Raw genomic sequence first — 17,504 nt, 5'->3', positions numbered from 1 at the left:
AAAAGATTAGACTCATAGACATAAAACCTGGTAAAACCTAAATGACAAACTTGAAAAGTGAAGGGCTTAAAATGTGTCCGTACCTCCGAACTGGAGAGTGTGAACTTCTGCCCAATGTCTCTACTGACCACAGATCAGCTTCAGAGTAGATTTGAAGCCAATTTTCTAGCTGAGAAGGGATGGAGAGCAGCAGATCACTGCATTGTGTTTTACATTATCTAGACATCTGCTGCAAACTAACATCCATCAGTTCTGTCCTGCTTTTATGCTGGTAAATATGGAATAATCCATGGATATCCTTGCAGATTAATTCTGCATCCTGGAGTCAAATTAATGGTACACCTGCACCACCTGCTGATACACTATGGCTTTGCCTCTTTCACATGAAGTTACAGAATTATTTAGAAACAAATTGGATCATTTTTAAAGATTTGCAGTTCCAACCAGTTGTTCCATTTTTAATATGAAGTCTTTTCGTAATGGCCGCTGATGTTACTGTAAGAACCAGCTTCAGCAGTCACAGCCCCAAGTTTGTGTCGTCTGGTTTTTATGGCTCTGCAGTACTTCCTCCTCCCCACAGGTGTCGCAGTTGACAGATGCAATGACACTGGTGCTTTGGCGGGGGTGTGGGAGTGACCGGACGCTCCCCCTCTTTTTACATTTCATCATCCACCACAGTAGAACATAAACACACACCTGAGCACAGTAGCAGCTCAACTTTGCACTAATAGTATGTGTGACAGATTGATATGCTTTACATGTGTTTGTTTGCCAAGTATTATAACAGTATCTTAGCTGTTCCTAGCACTGCGGTTTTCTTTACTGAGAGGTCTGAGGTCTTTCCAGGTATCTGTTGTAGCCACTCCTCCAGCTTGGGGGTTACTGCCCCGAGTGCTCCAATTACCACAGGCACCACTGTCACTGTCACCTGAGTCCCTGGTATTTCTGTAGTTTCTCATGTTCCTTCTTCCTGATGTTTCCATCGCTTGGCACTGCCACATCCACCACAACGGCTTTCCTCTGTTCTTTATCCATGTAACGAAGATCTCCTTCGTTACTTTATTAAAGTTATAGGTATGGTACGTGGACACACAACATTTTAAAAAGTAACATTTAAAACAGGAATAAATGGCACATTTTATAGGTTTGAATAAGGGTTTAATTGGGTTTGCATGATTTTATTTTTCCTGTGTGGTGTGTAGATGAATTGGCAGCTACCCGGGAATTAGGTTAAGGTGTGACTGAAAGATGTACTCACCTGTGTTTCTTTCCCAGTGTGCTCCAGCAAAACCCTTCCCCTAGGAACAGAGCTATATTTAAGGTTCCGGGAGAATCCATTCAGAGGCCTAAGGGGGGGAAGTCATTGTATTTGGGAGATTTTTGTTGTTTTAATGTTTCTACTTGATCTTTTAAATTAGAGTAATAAAGATTAATTGGATTTTAGAATTTATTTAAGGAATTTAGAATAAAGAATTTAGCCTTTTTATATGAATTGTAGATTTCAGTAAAGGTAAACCTCCCTCCAGTAAGGAGGAGATGGTATGCTTAATTAGTATTTAAACCACCTGTAATTTGAGTGGCGAGCCCCCCTTAGTTAAGACGTTTTTACACCCGACCACTCCTTTCTGGATTTTTCCAACTGCACAAGTGGATTTGTATCTCCATAGAACAATGGAGGATAGAAAAGGGAAGGGAAACTGGGATGAGATAACAGCAGACAGATTAGACACAGTCCATGCTTAATATGTACAGATGGATCTAAAGACCCTGAAACAATGAGAACTGGTTTTTCTTTCCCTACATTGGACAAATATGTTGGAGGTAAGACGTCAAAGGATCTTTCAGTTTTTGCAGTTGAAATGTTGGCAATATCATATAGTTTACACTGGCTAGAACAGAACAGAATTGGGGATGGTATGATTTGTTCGGATTCATTGTCAGCTTTGATATCTCTGAAGTCATACTATTCTGAGAGCAGATCAGATATATTATATGAAATTTATGAGAGTTTGATCAGGTTGGCAAATTTGCAAATTTGAAAATAAACATTAGATTTATGTGGGTACCAGCCCATAGGGGGGTGGAGGGAAATGAAATGGCTGACTTCCTGGCAAAAAGGGCATTGAAACGGGGAATAGAGATAGAAATTCCATTAGGTAGAATGGGAATTAGGGCAATTATTAGGAGGCGTATTATGGAAGAATGGCAGACACAATGGGAAAGGGAGAGGAAAGGTCGACATTTATTTAGTTTTCAGGACAAAGTAGGGAGAGGTATGAATGTCAGAGTAGACACCAGAGATCGCTGCATAATATCACGGTTGAGGATGGGATACACTGGTTTAAATAATACATTGCATCTGATAGGGAAACATCCAACTGGTTTGTGTGAGTGCGGGAAAGGGGGAAGAGTCAGTGGAGCATGTTCTATGTCAGTGTGAACTGTATAGGGAGGAAAGACGACAACTGGAAAGTAGGGTACAGATGATAGAGGGTGAACAACTGACTTTAAAGAAGCTGCTGGGAGGGGAGGAGAATTTAAATGGTGCAATTATAGTTTTTTTGAAAAGAACTAGGTTATTGAGGAGAATTTAGTTTTTTTTTTCTTTTCTTTTAGTTAAACTTGGTTAGGTAATCCTCACTCTGACCCACACTCCAACACAGTAGGTGGCGGTAATGCACCTTCACGTTAGTGCCTCCCGCCAATAAAATCACAAGAAGAAGAAGTGGCGAGCACCCCCTTGCGTTTGTGAATGTGTTGGAAAAATAAATATCTTTATTAATTTAACCTGACCACGGAGAACTTCCTACAGTTCTCAGTGGTCATGTTAAATTAATAAAGATATTTATTTTTCCAACACATGCGAGTGCAGGCAGGTTGGAGCGGGTGGAGGAAAGTGTCAGGAGTGTTGTGTGACAGAAGAGTGCCAGCAAGACTCAAAGGAAAGGTGTACAAGACAGTGGTGAGACCAGCTCTGCTCTATGGGTTAGAGACGGTAGCAGTGAGACAGAGACAAGAGGCTGAGATGGAGGTAGCAGAGATGAAGATGTTGAGGTTCTCCTTAGGAGTGACCAGGTTAGACAGGATAAGGAACGAGTACATCAGAGGGACGGCTCATGTTGCCTGTGTTAGCGACAAAGTCAGAGAAGCCAGACTGAGATGGTTTGGACATGTTCAGAGGAGGGATAGTGGATATATTGGTAGAAGGATGTTGGAGATGGAGCTGCCTGGCAGGAGGGCAAGAGGACGGCCAAAGAGGAGATACATGGATGTCTTAACAGAGGACATGAAGTTGGCTAATGTTAGGGTACAAGATGTCCATGATAGAGTGAGGTGGAAAAGGATGATTCGCTGTGGCGACCCCTGATGGGAAAAGCCGAAAGAGAAAGAAGACTGAGAACTTCCTACACTCCCACTGCTCAAAGGCCAGCCGGTGACAATCCACCACTACAATGTCTGGTTGGTTCTCCATTCACAAAATGCTACTCACAGCCCAGATTCCACATTGCAGCCACCTGCTGTTAGTTCTGGATGAAGACTAAATCTGACACAAACCAGTGTAGGAAAAAATCTGTCGCTTTGAGATTTCTTCCATGCGTGTTCTTAAGTCGGGAGAATGACCAGAAAATGCGTACGGAATAAAATTAAGAATTTTTATTGTCCCTAACAAAGAGCACTGAAACAAAATAAAACAGATCATCTGAGTTCCCAAATCCAATGCCTGCAAAACGTAAGAAGTTACATTCCGAATTACAAGAGGCTGTCTGAGAACAAAAGAACTTCCTTGAGTGCAGACTTTTAAACATGTGGTCAGGATCTCCTCCCCCGGAAGCATGATGGCGGCCGAAGCGCCTCTGGCCGCTCGGATTGGCTGACAGAGGAGGCCGCCTACTTCCTTCAGTCCATACTTGGAATCACAGCATCTGGTCTCTGCTCCCCATGTGGTCCACTAAAGGCGGCAGGAACTTTCACCGCAGGCAGTCGGTCATAAAGCTTTGTTCTCCACATGTGAACTGGCACCTGAAGCGGTTCCCACAGATTGAATCAGTTCCAGAGATGGTTAATTTATGGTCCATGTCAGACCTACAGCAGGGGGATGAGCTTGGAGCTGAAGTCAAAACCTTCTCACATATGCAACTTAAGGATGTACCTTCAAAGTTCAAAGGACGGAAACAACACACACTAATAAAACTAAACTTCAGTGAGACAGAAAAATGTAATACAATGAAGACAACAAATATATATTCCTTCACCAGGAAGTAAATGTTGCAGCAAACCTCCAATTTACTGAAAAATACATTTTTGGTTTTCATTCAACTACTTCAGAAAGTAAAATTGGAAACAGCCAAAAACTCCATTGTGAAATCAAGAAATGGAAATTTTATGATTTATTGGGGGGGGAAAGAAACCCAAAACCATTTCACCCCAACCCTATAAGACACATATGATTTAAGTGCAAAAGGGCTTTAGAATATAAAGTATAATACTAAGTAAATTTTCTCAATTACTTATAAAGTGTTAAAATATCATCATGATTTGTTTTTGTATGCGTTTGTGTGTATTAAATAGAACCATAGTAAATTTCTTCAGCCATTCAGTTCATGTCAATCTCATATTGTCGACATATATTCATGAAATAATTGACAAAGTCATTTCAGAATCCCCGAATCTGTTCTACTGAGCAGAATTGTTGATGTATTTTTTTCCTTAATCTCAAATAAATAAATAAATGTAGATGATAGCTCAAAGAAAATTACTCATCAGTAACTATTTGTTTACATGAATATTCTTCTGAAGAGCCTCGATGAGTCAGATTACCTTAACTCTTGCCCTCTACTCTTGACTGCTGTCACTTCCTTTACGTTTTAGTTCAGGAATTGAACATCTGAGGAGAAACAGACTTGGCAGTCTTCTCCTAGAATGGATTGATCATCGCAAAGACAAAAACCACGGGCACCTGCAGTCCAATATTAACGGCGTGCCATTTTCCCAAAGCCAAAGCCCCTAAAACCAATCCTCCCATTGTTGCCAGAGTTCCCCACCAAGAGGAGGACCTTCCAGCTGCAGCCACCACCCCCCCAACAGACACCCCAGCTGTAGCAACCACCCCCAGCAGCGCTCCAGCCCCCGCCCCCTCACTCAGAGCTGGGGCCAAAACTACTTGTCCCGTTAGTAAACTTCCGGCCAGTGATGCTGCCCCTGCTATGACTTTAGCCTCCCCAGCTCCTTGCCTCACCAGGGCCCCCCCAACTGTAGCCCCCAAACCCAACTGACACAGTTTGGCCACAAAGAAGGCTGCATTCAGAGCTTCCAGAGACGACTGGAGGTTTATTCTGCTGGTAATGTTCTCTCTGCTTTGGCTCCGCCCCGCTGCTCTCATCTTCTTGGCGTCCATCAGAGCCGCCTGCCCAGCCTGCAGAGTGAGCATGGCGATGACAAAGGTTGCTAACATCCCCATACATCCAACCAGCATCCAAAACTTGAAGTTGGAGGACCTTAGAAGAAAGTACGCGATGACTGCAACTAAAGCCAAAAGTGCTATAAGCACGGCCTGGTGGTCTCCATAACCAAACATGCCAAACCCTGAAGTTACTATGGCAACTACTGTCATGGGTATTCCAGAAAAAGCCAGAAAGTCAACATGCTTGACCACCACGGTGTTGATCCAGTCTTGGATGGTTCTCTGCTGCATCTCAGCTTCTTCCTTCTCCATCTTCCTCCTCTCCAGCTCCTGCCTTTCCCTTTGCTCATAGGCTTGTGTTTTGCTGTAATCCATTGCGTTGATGCCGCCTCCTTTCTCCAGAGTCAGGATCCTCTGCTCTATCTGCACTGCCGCCCGTTGTCTCTGCTGCCACTCAGCCATCTCAATCTGCTCCCTTTCCCTGGAACTGACCTCTGACCCCAGACTAGAGCATGCTTCTCCTTGACTCCAGAGGATCTTGAACAGAAAGCTAAGAGGAGGTTTGAGGACTGTAAAAAGGCTCAAAGTCCAAAACAGTCCAACCATGCTGTACCTATTTACAATCCATTCAACAGTGGCCCCAAAGGTAGCTCCACTTAATGTGGTTCCAAAGGCACCGGCGATCCCCACAGATACCCATAATCCGGCAGACGGTGTGAGGGAGGCCCCGCAGTTTTTCAGGCCCACAAACACTGAAGCCACCACTGCAGCCAGAATCACACCGACTATAACCGACGTCATCGCTGTCGTCAGCGCTGCGGCGCCCAAGAGAGTGCCGAGACCCAGAGGACCCACCGTCACCACTTCCTGCATCACAGGAGTCAGTGGACCTTCTGCGGTCAACACCAGGAGGATCCGGTCTACTGGATCTTCAGTGACTCCCAGTATGCAGCCTCCTAACGCTCCCAAAGCAAACCCCAGGACCGCCTCCTTTAGCTTGTTCACATCTCCTAAAACAGAAAAAACACATTCAGTTTGATCATTTGCTGCTTTTGAACATCTTCTCTCTAAATATCAGTTTAAACCACAATTCAGAGACAGACTTACTCGTGACAACTTAGAAGTTAAGACTTTTATTGGATAATGGATGGCTATTTTTCCTATTTATTTGATTGTGTATTTCTATTCATCTTTGTGTAACATTGATAAATCAACATTTGGTTACCATTTTATTGACTGAGCAGGTAAAAAATAAAAGCAGCGTTAATGTTAGTTAACCTGATCAAAAAGTTACTTTAGGAGTTTGCTGTTGTGCAAAGAAAACCTTTTTAAAAAGTCCTCATTTTAACAAAGACTTAGATTGTAATTTGGTCAAAATTGTCTCTCAATTAAACAATAATCTATAATTAAACCAATACATTTATTAGTTTAAGATACTTCAACCAATAAATTAACAACTTTAAAGTAACAAAATGTCTTTAATAGCAGAAACCAAATCAATTCAAAATGGAGGCAGTTCAGTTCCAAATAAGCCAAACTGAAGACGGTTAAGACTCAAAGTTTATTTAATGTCCTGGATGTTCAGTCTGTTGACCGATGGGTCAGAATTTAATGTTCAGCGGGATTTCTGATTATTCAGTTTTTCATTCTTTGTCATTTTAAATGTGTTCATTTATTTAGTATTTGTTGTATTTTGCAGTAAAAAGGAGCTACCGTTTCTTCATCATCTAAGGCGGAAACAGTAGAAAACCCCCTGCAGACGTCTGTGTACAAAACAAAAAAGCTTGAGGTCCTCAACACAACCTGAAGGACACAGAGTTTGACTGACTGCTGTTCCTTTTCTTAATCTGAACCCATTTTTGAACAGTTGAAATATGCCGGGAAAAAGTTTAGGTTTCAGAAAACCTGAAATAAGAACCAAAGTACAAACCACCATCTCGTTGGTGTTCCCTCTTCCAGAAGGACCCCCCCATAAACTCCCATAAACTCTACCTGGTTATGGCTTTTGATCAATGACACAAAGATTAGGCTGAGATGAGGTTTTTTGGATCAATATTGTTAAAATAATGTTTTAGAGCATAAACAAGATCAGAAGAAAAAAATACAGAGATGAACTGAACTCTGGGTAATGTAGTTATTAATCAGTTTTTAAAAGATGTTTAAACAGAAAGAAAAATGCTTACAAAGGCACATCCAGGTGAAACTAAACTAAACGTTCCTCCATCTGGAATTTGAAAATTCATAATTTAATTTAGAAAAAGTTCAAATCACAAATGAAACTAATATTGAGGTTTGATTTAAAACGTTACAAACGGGGGGTTGAAATGAGTTGATTTGTGTTCCTCTATACTAAACTGCTCTGAATCGCCTCAGGCAACGGGTGATGCACCTGCAGAGTCACGCTGCCAACCGACCGGTTAGTCGGGTTTAACCAGCAGCGTGCTGCCACGATGTATATCTGCCTACAGCAGTGTGTCACAGAAAACGTGAAGCTGGAAAAGAATTGATTTGAAAACATTAAATCCCCAAAACAGAGAAAACATCACTTATGAAGAAGACTAATGTGTGACATTGTTAGGTAGAGTCATGAATCCTCCATGGTGACTAAGAGGAGGGATAACTGGATTTAAAACGTTTTCAGAGTCTTACCGGGATTCTTTTGCTTCATGTTGTCCACAGCTTAGCTGCCCCTGTGAGGAAACTTCTGGATTTATTTCTTCAGGCTCCTGAAGTCTCTGACAGCTGCCGTTCAGAACACAGTGTGACTGAAACTGCTTTTTTGTTTCTCTGTGACGGCCCACATCCAACACCCCCCATGCTGGTTCATCCTGTGTTTCCTCCCTCCAGAGGCGCCTTCTTATCTGCAGGATCTCTGCAACACAGGTCTCCAACTCGCTGAGCCTTTCTAGAATCCATTCAAGATTTGATTTACTATTAAAAAAAGTGTTTTTTGTTTTTCAGTTTCAGTGATGACAGTGGTTAACAGATGATTCCCTCTTATGATTTTTAAAGAACTTTGAGTTTGAATCAAAATACAAGTGTTAACAGTAAAAATGTGCATTAAGCCAGGTGATTGCACTTTAGATAAAGAAAAATCCCATTTCATAGATGCATACTTTTCAAATACATGCAAACAAATAGTTTCAAATATTTAAAACATGCCAAGAGAGTGAGCGTCCATTCTGTATTGTTATAGCTCTTCACTTCCTCAGATCTGCAATAATGTTGTTAAAAACAGTCACTGGGAATCATTTCCTGGTTCAAGATGACTTTAGATCTTCCACATGTGTGTATTAATAACACATGATCAGCCAATAAGAACATACATCTTAGAATTTCATTTAATTTCCGTACCTCCTTGTTCCAAGACAGGTTTGCTGGAGCCAACCAGCTGCCGACAGGTGAAGAGTTCACCTGGACAGTTCATCACAGAACCGGTTCAGAACCATTTAAAGTCTCCATTTAACCTAAGAAACACATTTTAGGTCTGCTGGAGGGTAGTCCGAGACAATGCAGATGAAAATGCAAGGGAAACTAAGTGGAGAAGTACATCAGAAGATTAATAATGAACTGTTTCACTACTACTGGCAAACTAGAACAACATTTGGGTTATGTCATTTCATTGAGAGTTGTACATTCAGCACATTTTTAGGTTCCTGCCTTTGAAAACTAGAAAGACAACTAGTTGACAAACATAAATTGATGGTTGAATGCTGAAAGAAGTCTATTTTCAAATTAATGTTTGGGTCAATTGTTTTACATTTGATTGGAAGTTTGTAAAATGGATTATTTCACTTATAAGTCAACAGCAATATAGATTGGTGTTTTCTCAGTTGGAGCATTATAAAAATAAAAAAATTAAATCCACCTTTTGTTTAGAGAAGCAAAGCTCTTCGGTTGTAAGTGTGTGGCTCTTAAAAGAGCCGTTGTGTTGTTGGTGGATCATGAGAGATCTACTTGGTCTTGGCGGGCTTCTCGGTCTTCTTGGGCAGCAGAACCGCCTGGATGTTGGGCAGCACGCCGCCCTGAGCGATGGTGACTCCGCCCAGCAGCTTGTTGAGCTCCTCGTCGTTGCGGACAGCCAGCTGCAGGTGACGGGGGATGATCCTGGTCTTCTTGTTGTCGCGGGCGGCGTTTCCGGCCAGCTCCAGGATCTCAGCGGTCAGATACTCCAGCACGGCGGCCAGGTACACGGGGGCTCCGGCTCCCACACGCTCCGCATAGTTGCCTTTGCGCAGCAGTCTGTGGACACGACCCACGGGGAACTGCAGACCAGCGCGGGAGGAGCGGGTCTTTGCCTTGGCACGGGCTTTTCCGCCGGTCTTTCCGCGTCCAGACATGTTTCGGTTTCCTTTCTGAGTTTAAACAAGAGAAAATGAGCCACAGTGTCGCTCTGCCTGCTTTATACGGTCGCGAGTGCGGGTCGGTTTCCTGCCAGACCAATCAGAGGACAGGCTTCCAGCAGAGTGGCAGGAGGAGTCCGCTCTGAAAATCAGCGGTCTTTTTGAACGGATCTGGGTCCAATCAGCGGCTTTCATTCGGGCGCGAGGCCCCTCGTTGATGTGCAGGAGGAGCTGCTGTCCAATCAGGATCCAGATCTTTGAAGCTGCGTCAGTTTCTGGCGGCTTTAAGAGCAGCGAGACTCCGCTGCTGTAACAGTTGATTCTGTAAAGACAGACGAGTCAGTAAAATGGCCAGAACCAAGCAGACCGCCCGTAAATCTACCGGAGGCAAAGCTCCGAGGAAGCAGCTGGCCACCAAGGCTGCCCGTAAGAGCGCCCCGGCCACCGGAGGAGTGAAGAAGCCTCACCGTTACCGTCCCGGTACCGTGGCTCTCCGTGAGATCCGTCGCTACCAGAAATCCACCGAGCTGCTGATCCGCAAACTGCCCTTCCAGCGGCTGGTGAGAGAAATCGCTCAGGACTTCAAGACCGACCTGCGCTTCCAGAGCTCTGCTGTCATGGCTCTGCAGGAGGCCAGCGAGGCTTACCTGGTGGGGCTCTTCGAGGACACCAACCTGTGCGCCATCCACGCCAAGAGGGTCACCATCATGCCCAAAGACATCCAGCTGGCCCGCCGCATCCGAGGAGAGAGAGCTTAGACACCCGCAGCTGAAACAACACAACGGCTCTTTTAAGAGCCACCAACACATCTGCAGAGCATTTCATCCACATATTTAATTTAAATTTGTAAAATCATATTTGATTTGGGGTCTCTGGACTCCATGTCCAATTCTTCATCAAATGTCACTGTCTCCTATCTATATAGAACTAACATTTTAAGTATATATTGTTTACCTTTCAAATAAAATGATCTGTCAAAAGTAAACTTTTACTGTAAAACTTCTAACAGCAAATCCCTTCATGCATCCACAAACCTCTTTGGTCTTCCTTTAGACCAGTGCTTCTCAATTTTTTGCCAGGCCCCCCCTAGGGAAAATAATTGTTTCCCTGACCCCCATCCCACACACATACTCCAGCAGTGACAGTATATGAAGTTGGTATCTATAAAAATTGTGTGCCTGAAATAAAAACAATCTGTAATTCTTTATTTGACCCTTGTGCTATCCTTGGCACTTCACCATTGGTGGTGGGTCATCTAGACCCACTAGACAGCGCTCTGAACCTTTTTTTCTTCAATGATTTGTGATCTTCACTGGTTTTCATGGATTACATGAAATCTTTCCACCTTTATCCACCTTTGTCATGGTAGGGAGAAAACCTCAATGGAAGGATAGGGTCATCTAAGACAGCACAAGGGTTAAACTAGAAACATTTTGACCAACTGAACCATTTGATGCTGAGAAAAATAAATCAATAAATATAAAATGTAAATTGATCTGAAACACGAATACACCAGCACCAATATATTTAACGTTTATAGTCTGAAGAAATAGATAAAAACATTGTGCTGATTTTTTTTCTAAATGATTGTTTATTTCTGATGTCATGAAGTGCAGTTGTTTTCCTGTTTCCCAGACGGGAACGCTGCAGCTGCAGGGACAGGGATTCACAGTTTCAGGCTGCTACAAACTCTGCGCAGATTTTTTCCAAGCAGAGCTGCTGTCTTCACCGCCCCCACGTTAAATTAGCGCACTGGACAATTGCCCCACTATTTGAGAAGCACTGCTTTAGGCCTCCAACCTGGCAGCAGCATCCTCTTCCTTTGGACGTGTCCAAACTTTCTGTCATCTGACTTTATCTCCAAAACCTCTGATGTGCTGTTCCTCTGATGTCTTAATTCCTGATCCCATCCATCCTGACTACAAAAGAAAATCTGAGCATCTTCAGATAATTGATATTCAAAACAATTAAAATGTTTACTTGTTTTGTTTTTTTACCCGGTTTCTTTGACTTAACGTTAAAAGTGAAACCAAGCTATGTTCTGGTTTTATTTCAGAACCAGATTTGCCCTCTCTGAAGATCTGCATTTGGACAATTTAACTGAAGTTCAATCTCATTATTCCTGGCATCTTTACAAAGAATGGATTGATGCGTTTAGAATAGTTTCATGCTTACTTATTTTGAAGCTTATTGAGAGGACTATTGTAATATTAGGCCATTATTAAATTGAATTTGATCTTCTCGAAAGAAAATTGTCCTGAAATATACTCCATGCATTTTCGAATAGTAAGTCATTGGAATCACATGACAAACCTGAAGCTATGTAATTTTTCCAAATTATTGAATTCAGATTACAATATTTTTTGTGTATAAATTCATCAAGGTTCTCCTTTTCTGTCATCATTGACAAATTGGTTTCCTCCTTGTACTGAAATTGTAGCAGAGGTTTTGTGAGAACTACAGTTCGTGACATGAAAACACATTTGATGCCACAAATCTGCATTGACAATTACTTTCCCTCAAGCAGATATCAATCACAGTAGTCTTACTATGAAATCTCAGCTCTTCAGATCAGGTGTGTGGCTCTGAAAAGAGCCGTTGGTTTGTGTGGATCACATGGGTCCGTTTACTTGGAGCTGGTGTACTTGGTGACGGCCTTGGTGCCCTCGGACACGGCGTGCTTGGCCAGCTCCCCGGGCAGCAGGAGGCGCACGGCGGTCTGGATCTCCCTGGAGGTGATGGTGGAGCGCTTGTTGTAGTGAGCCAGACGAGACGCCTCGGAGGCGATGCGCTCGAAAATGTCGTTGACGAACGAGTTCATGATGCTCATGGCCTTGGAGGAGATGCCGGTGTCGGGGTGGACCTGCTTCAGCACCTTGTACACGTAGATGGCGTAGCTCTCCTTCCTGGTCTTTCTCTTCTTCTTGCCTCCTTTGCCGGCGGTCTTGGTCACGGCTTTCTTGGAGCCCTTTTTGGGGGCAGACTTGGCGGGTTCAGGCATGATTACAGTTCAGTGTCTGAACGAAGATGAGGCCGCTTATAGAACAGAGGCTGACTATATACAAACTGTGTGTAAATGATACTGTGTCGTTCCCCGTTTATGATTGGCTGAGCCGCTGTGTCGTTGCAGCGTGGTCATTTCTACAAGTCGCAGTGAAATGGGCGTATTTCAGCAAGTCCCAAATCATTAAATGTGCTAGTGGATGACTGTGTCACTGAAAAGGTTACAAAATTAGTTAATTTTTGGTTTAAAGGAAGAAATACCTTTGGTTGAAAATTGTGTTATTAAAATGTGTAAATTGTGTTTTATTTGATTTCATGCTGTGTAGTACTAAGTTAAATTGCAATCTTTTATGAAGTTGTGTATAACGCTAATAACGCCAGAGATCCTGAGAACTCGCGGGATTTGATATTGGGCTGAGGAGTTTATTCTCACATCATAATAGACTTTGAACCAAGATCCATGCAAAAAGGCAGCTTGGAAAAGGAGTCAACCAGCTGTGAGAAGTTGCATACAGACTGGTAATTCATCAAAGACCTCCGAAGTGACAGGCAGCCACGAGGTGGTTAACTTGTTATATATTTTCTGGTAAAACTGTAAATGTCAAGTCTAACGGGTTTTTGTACAACTCTGTTCTGTAGTTTTCAAAATGTCAAATAGGTTGATGTTTATCACATTTTACGCACTGAGTCCACTTCAGACCGGGTCCTGTTCAAAAACCGCTGTTGGAAATAGTATCATTTCATCGAATTTTATGCAATGTAAGGATAATGGGGACAAGGGAAGGACAACTTAAAGAAAATCACCATAACAGGAACTTTAAAGTAAATCAGAAAACAAACCAAGAAATATTGAACAAAAAAACAAAACTTAAGTCAGGGGTACAAGCTAACCACGACCATAACTATGTCCAATCTGACATCTGTTTCCCAGTTTCTTTTGTATGTTGAGATTTTGATGTCGCCTCGTCTAGCCTTCTTGGATTCCTGTAGTGCATCGTAAAAGTGCCAACTTTTGCCTGGGCAGAAGTCTGTGGATTGCAACAAAGTGATTTTGGTCACCCAGGTGATATGTTAGGGCCACCGGCTCGTACCTGTGTGAACAAATACAATAGTACAATGCAGTATAAAAAAAGTTAAGGAATAAAAACGTACATTTCCACCCGAATTTCATGAACAGGACCGGGTCTGAGAAAAAGTTATTTCACAAATCAGGAAGGTTTCACAAATCAGAAACAGTGCTTATTGTGTTTTTTACTATCTTAATTATAATTTAATCCAGGTTTGAGCAGTCCAGGTCCAGCGGTTTTTGAACAGGACCCGGTTTTGGGTGATCTTAATGCGAAAAATGCAGCGGAATGTTCCTTTAGTGCCCTCGCGAATCGGAAGCCAACTTCAGCGTCGTCAAATATACAAAAGATAAGATGGACGCTCATTTGGCACCCGACAAGACTTCAAATAGGAATTGGCTGAAGTTACGTTGCAGTGGACGGACCAGCTTATAATTTTCATTATGCTTAGCGTAGGACAAACTTCCAAGTGCTTTCAAGTTCATGACCATTTTTAAATTTAAATATGATATGTAATCGTAGATTCTCTGCTCTAGAGAAAAGTTGGTGGCCCTTAAAAGGGCCTTTTCTTGTCAGCAGACAGCGGATCAGTGATTTAACCTCCGAATCCGTACAGAGTGCGTCCCTGTCTCTTCAGAGCGTACACCACATCCATGGCGGTCACGGTCTTCCTCTTGGCGTGCTCGGTGTAGGTGACGGCATCACGGATCACGTTCTCCAGGAAAACCTTCAACACACCGCGAGTTTCCTCGTAGATCAAACCGGAGATACGCTTCACTCCACCACGACGAGCCAGACGGCGGATCGCTGGTTTGGTGATTCCCTGGATGTTATCACGGAGGACTTTACGGTGACGCTTGGCGCCTCCTTTGCCGAGTCCTTTCCCGCCTTTTCCTCTTCCACTCATTGTTCAAATATTCGGAACAAAGTCTCAAGTGATGCTCATGGCAAAGTTCTCTGCAGTATATAGTTTATCTGAGGACCTGTTAGAAGACAAATGACTAACTTCTTCTAGGTATTTTTGTCTCCTTCCCCCAGGTCCCGTTTTTCAGTACATGTGCGCCTCCAGGTGGTCAACAAGAGAAATGCAGGACAAATTCTGACATAAACAACAACCTGAACTCAATTAGGAGTCATTTGGAGCTCTGGGGCCTGTTGCACAAAAGTAGAATTAAGACATCCGGGATAAATGACTGAGCTGAGCTCAATGAATCCAAAACATGTGCGTCCAGGCTTAATTGGTTGCACAAAGACCAAGCCAGGATGAGCAGACACGGATTCATCAAGCAAGGTGTAACCAATCCTGGATAGGTGCGCGCTCACAGCTCACTCAAATAGACCCCGCCACAGATCACAGATTAACTGATTTACCATGGCAACTAGAGCCGCATACTTTTCCCTGTCGGAAGCACAAATTCTCATGGAGGCATACATATCTAATCATGTGGAAATCATTTCCATAATTTTCTTATGTTCATTCAAAGTGAACCTTTTTTTGAGTGTAGTTTACCTGCTTTAATTTGTCCTTATTCAATAAAGGAACATAATGTTACACATTGTGTTTTAAATGGAATGTGTATTATTTTATATGACAGTGTACTAGGGCCCACTAAGGAAAAAAGGATAAAGTCATAAATTTATGAGGCTGGTTCTTTCTGCAGAAAAGCAACATATTCTTTTTACAGTTTTGATAGTGATACTTCCTATTCTGGCACATCAGCATGCCTTCGTTTATGAAACCATACTGAAGCACAATTTCACGAAATGCCCCACATATGTCATTTTAACAACTGTCCTCCTTTAAAACAACTGGTTACAATATTATGACTTGTCTTTTTTTTCCCTCTGTGGCCCTAATATTCTTTTATTTTACATATAGCCTTATAGTCTATGGGAAACTGTAAATTATCTAATGATAGCAACATCATCTAAAACTAGTCTAGTTTAAGATATAACTAGTCTAGTTATATGTGATAACAATCTATAGTGAGCAGTGAAATAACTATTGGTTTCCATTTGTGGCGACTGCTGACTGACATTAGGGATGAGATTAAATAGATCCTGGAATTTAGCCTGGTCTGGAGCAGGCTAGCTCCACAGAATAAATCTCCATGGTAACTTATACCATAACATATCCTCCTGCCCCCTATCCAGCTTTAGTGCAACCGGATTGGGGATCAATTGAGCCAGGATCACCTAGATATCCTGGCTTAATCCCTTATCCTACTTTTGTGCAACAGGCTGTACAATAATGTATAACAATATAACATCCACTTAAACAAACAAAACCTTTAACATGTTAAAGTCACAAGAAGCCAATAATGCACATTTAAATTTAGTAATAAAGCCGATTTAACTTTGCCTCTTGTGATATTTTGAATATAATATAAATTTGAATAACTGTAAAGAACATTTACTTGAACTTTGTCTTTTGCAGTTGCGAACAGTAACCTCTTTAAATTCTAATAAATTAATGTATCCTGATGAAGTGGACATCATATATAAAAGTGTATTGTGAAGATGTGAAACAATAACTAACTTTTTTTTTTAATCTAAGTGTAATTTTAAATATAAATGCTAGTTCCACAGCAGTCCTTGAGTTTGTCATTTTCTCCCAAACTTTTCACAAACACTTTTGAACTGTAATGTCTTGTTTGGGTATTTGTGATTTGCTGTAATTTATTTGTGGTCTAATGATGAAATAATCCACATTTATACATTAGTTGTAGTCTATTTAGTTATGTTTTAACGACTGCTGAATCTTTTTAGTTAATTCTTTGTTCCTTCTTGTGATTGTGCCCTTAAGTTTATCAACCTAATCTCATAATTTGCACTGATTCGTTCATATATTAATAAGTGAAGTGAAGCTGGTTTTGGTGTTGAGTGTTTTCTGAAACCAGAGGAATGAGCTGCTGACAGGAGAAGTGGTGGCTCTTAGAAGAGCCTTTGTTTCTACAGAATTCTGAGGATGTTTCTTCACTTCTTCTTGGCTGCTGTCTTCTTGACTTTGGGCTTGGCTGCCTTCTTAGCGGGAGCTTTCTTGGCTGCGGGGGCTTTCTTCACCGCCTTCTTGGGGCTCTTTTTGGGGCTCTTGGTGGCCTTCTTGGGGCTCTTGGCTGCTTTCTTGGGCGCTGCTGCTGGCTTCTTCACCTTCTTGGGAGACTTCTTAGCAGCTGCGGGCTTCTTGGCTGCTGCCTTGGGCTTCTTAGCCGCTGCGGGTTTCTTGGCGGCGGGCTTCTTAGCTTTAGGAGCGGCTTTCTTAGCTGCAGGCTTCGTACTTTCGGTCGTCTTGCTCATCTTGAAGGAGCCGGCAGCGCCGGTGCCCTTGGTGTGGACCAGAGTCCCCTTGGTCAGCAGGCTCTTGATGGCGGTGTTGACGCGGGCTTTGTTCTTGTCCACATCGTAGCCTCCGGCCGCCAGAGCCTTCTTCAAGGCGGCGGCAGACACGCCGCTGCGCTCCTTGGAAGCGGCCACCGTTTTGACGATCAGCTCGCTGACGCTGGGACCGGCCTTCTTCGGCTTGGAAGTCTTCTTCTTGGCGGCTTTGGCCGGAGCGGCGGCGGGAGCTGGAGCTACTTCTGCCATGTTTGTTTTACTGTCTGGTCTGTCGCTAATCAACGATCCTCACTCAGATTGAAAAAGTCTGAGCGCTGACGCTGCACTTAAACACACCATGAGAACCGTGGAGAC

General features: G+C 42.7%; 6 protein-coding genes across 6 annotated transcripts; 1 reads left to right on the top strand and 5 right to left on the bottom strand.

Moving 5' to 3' along the window:
* Window positions 1–3,461: 3,461 nt before the first annotated feature.
* On the bottom strand, window positions 3,462–9,190 carry LOC101165865. Its single transcript, XM_004065588.4, has 2 exons — window positions 8,051–9,190; window positions 3,462–6,411 (listed from the first exon to the last, which is right to left on the bottom strand). Exons 1-2 carry the CDS (start codon window positions 8,067–8,069, stop codon window positions 4,916–4,918), a joined length of 1,515 nt encoding a protein of 504 aa, XP_004065636.1. The 5' UTR covers window positions 8,070–9,190; the 3' UTR covers window positions 3,462–4,915.
* A 106-nt stretch (window positions 9,191–9,296) lies between these two features.
* LOC101161532 (histone H2A-like) lies at window positions 9,297–9,758 on the bottom strand. The gene has a single exon (XM_004065493.4). It carries the CDS (start codon window positions 9,739–9,741, stop codon window positions 9,355–9,357), a length of 387 nt encoding a protein of 128 aa, XP_004065541.1. The 5' UTR covers window positions 9,742–9,758; the 3' UTR covers window positions 9,297–9,354.
* Window positions 9,759–10,049: 291 nt separating this feature from the next.
* Window positions 10,050–10,580, top strand: LOC101165618 (histone H3). The gene has a single exon (XM_011475568.3). The coding sequence runs from the start codon at window positions 10,092–10,094 to the stop codon at window positions 10,500–10,502; it is 411 nt and encodes a 136-aa protein (XP_011473870.1). The 5' UTR covers window positions 10,050–10,091; the 3' UTR covers window positions 10,503–10,580.
* A 1,740-nt stretch (window positions 10,581–12,320) lies between these two features.
* LOC101161290 (histone H2B 1/2) lies at window positions 12,321–12,760 on the bottom strand. Its single transcript, XM_004065492.4, has one exon. It carries the CDS (start codon window positions 12,743–12,745, stop codon window positions 12,371–12,373), a length of 375 nt encoding a protein of 124 aa, XP_004065540.1. The 5' UTR covers window positions 12,746–12,760; the 3' UTR covers window positions 12,321–12,370.
* Window positions 12,761–14,357: 1,597 nt separating this feature from the next.
* On the bottom strand, window positions 14,358–14,748 carry LOC101161778 (histone H4). The gene has a single exon (XM_004065494.4). The coding sequence runs from the start codon at window positions 14,719–14,721 to the stop codon at window positions 14,410–14,412; it is 312 nt and encodes a 103-aa protein (XP_004065542.1). The 5' UTR covers window positions 14,722–14,748; the 3' UTR covers window positions 14,358–14,409.
* A 1,923-nt stretch (window positions 14,749–16,671) lies between these two features.
* LOC111947943 (histone H1-like) lies at window positions 16,672–17,426 on the bottom strand. Its single transcript, XM_023958945.1, has one exon. The coding sequence runs from the start codon at window positions 17,397–17,399 to the stop codon at window positions 16,791–16,793; it is 609 nt and encodes a 202-aa protein (XP_023814713.1). The 5' UTR covers window positions 17,400–17,426; the 3' UTR covers window positions 16,672–16,790.
* Between the last annotated feature and the right edge of the window lie 78 nt (window positions 17,427–17,504).

This window comes from Oryzias latipes, chromosome 1, assembly GCF_002234675.1.
Source record: "Oryzias latipes chromosome 1, ASM223467v1".
NCBI lineage: Eukaryota > Metazoa > Chordata > Actinopteri > Beloniformes > Adrianichthyidae > Oryzias > Oryzias latipes.
The sequence above is the reverse complement of the archived record's forward strand: the minus strand, read 5'-3'. Positions and strand labels throughout refer to the sequence as shown.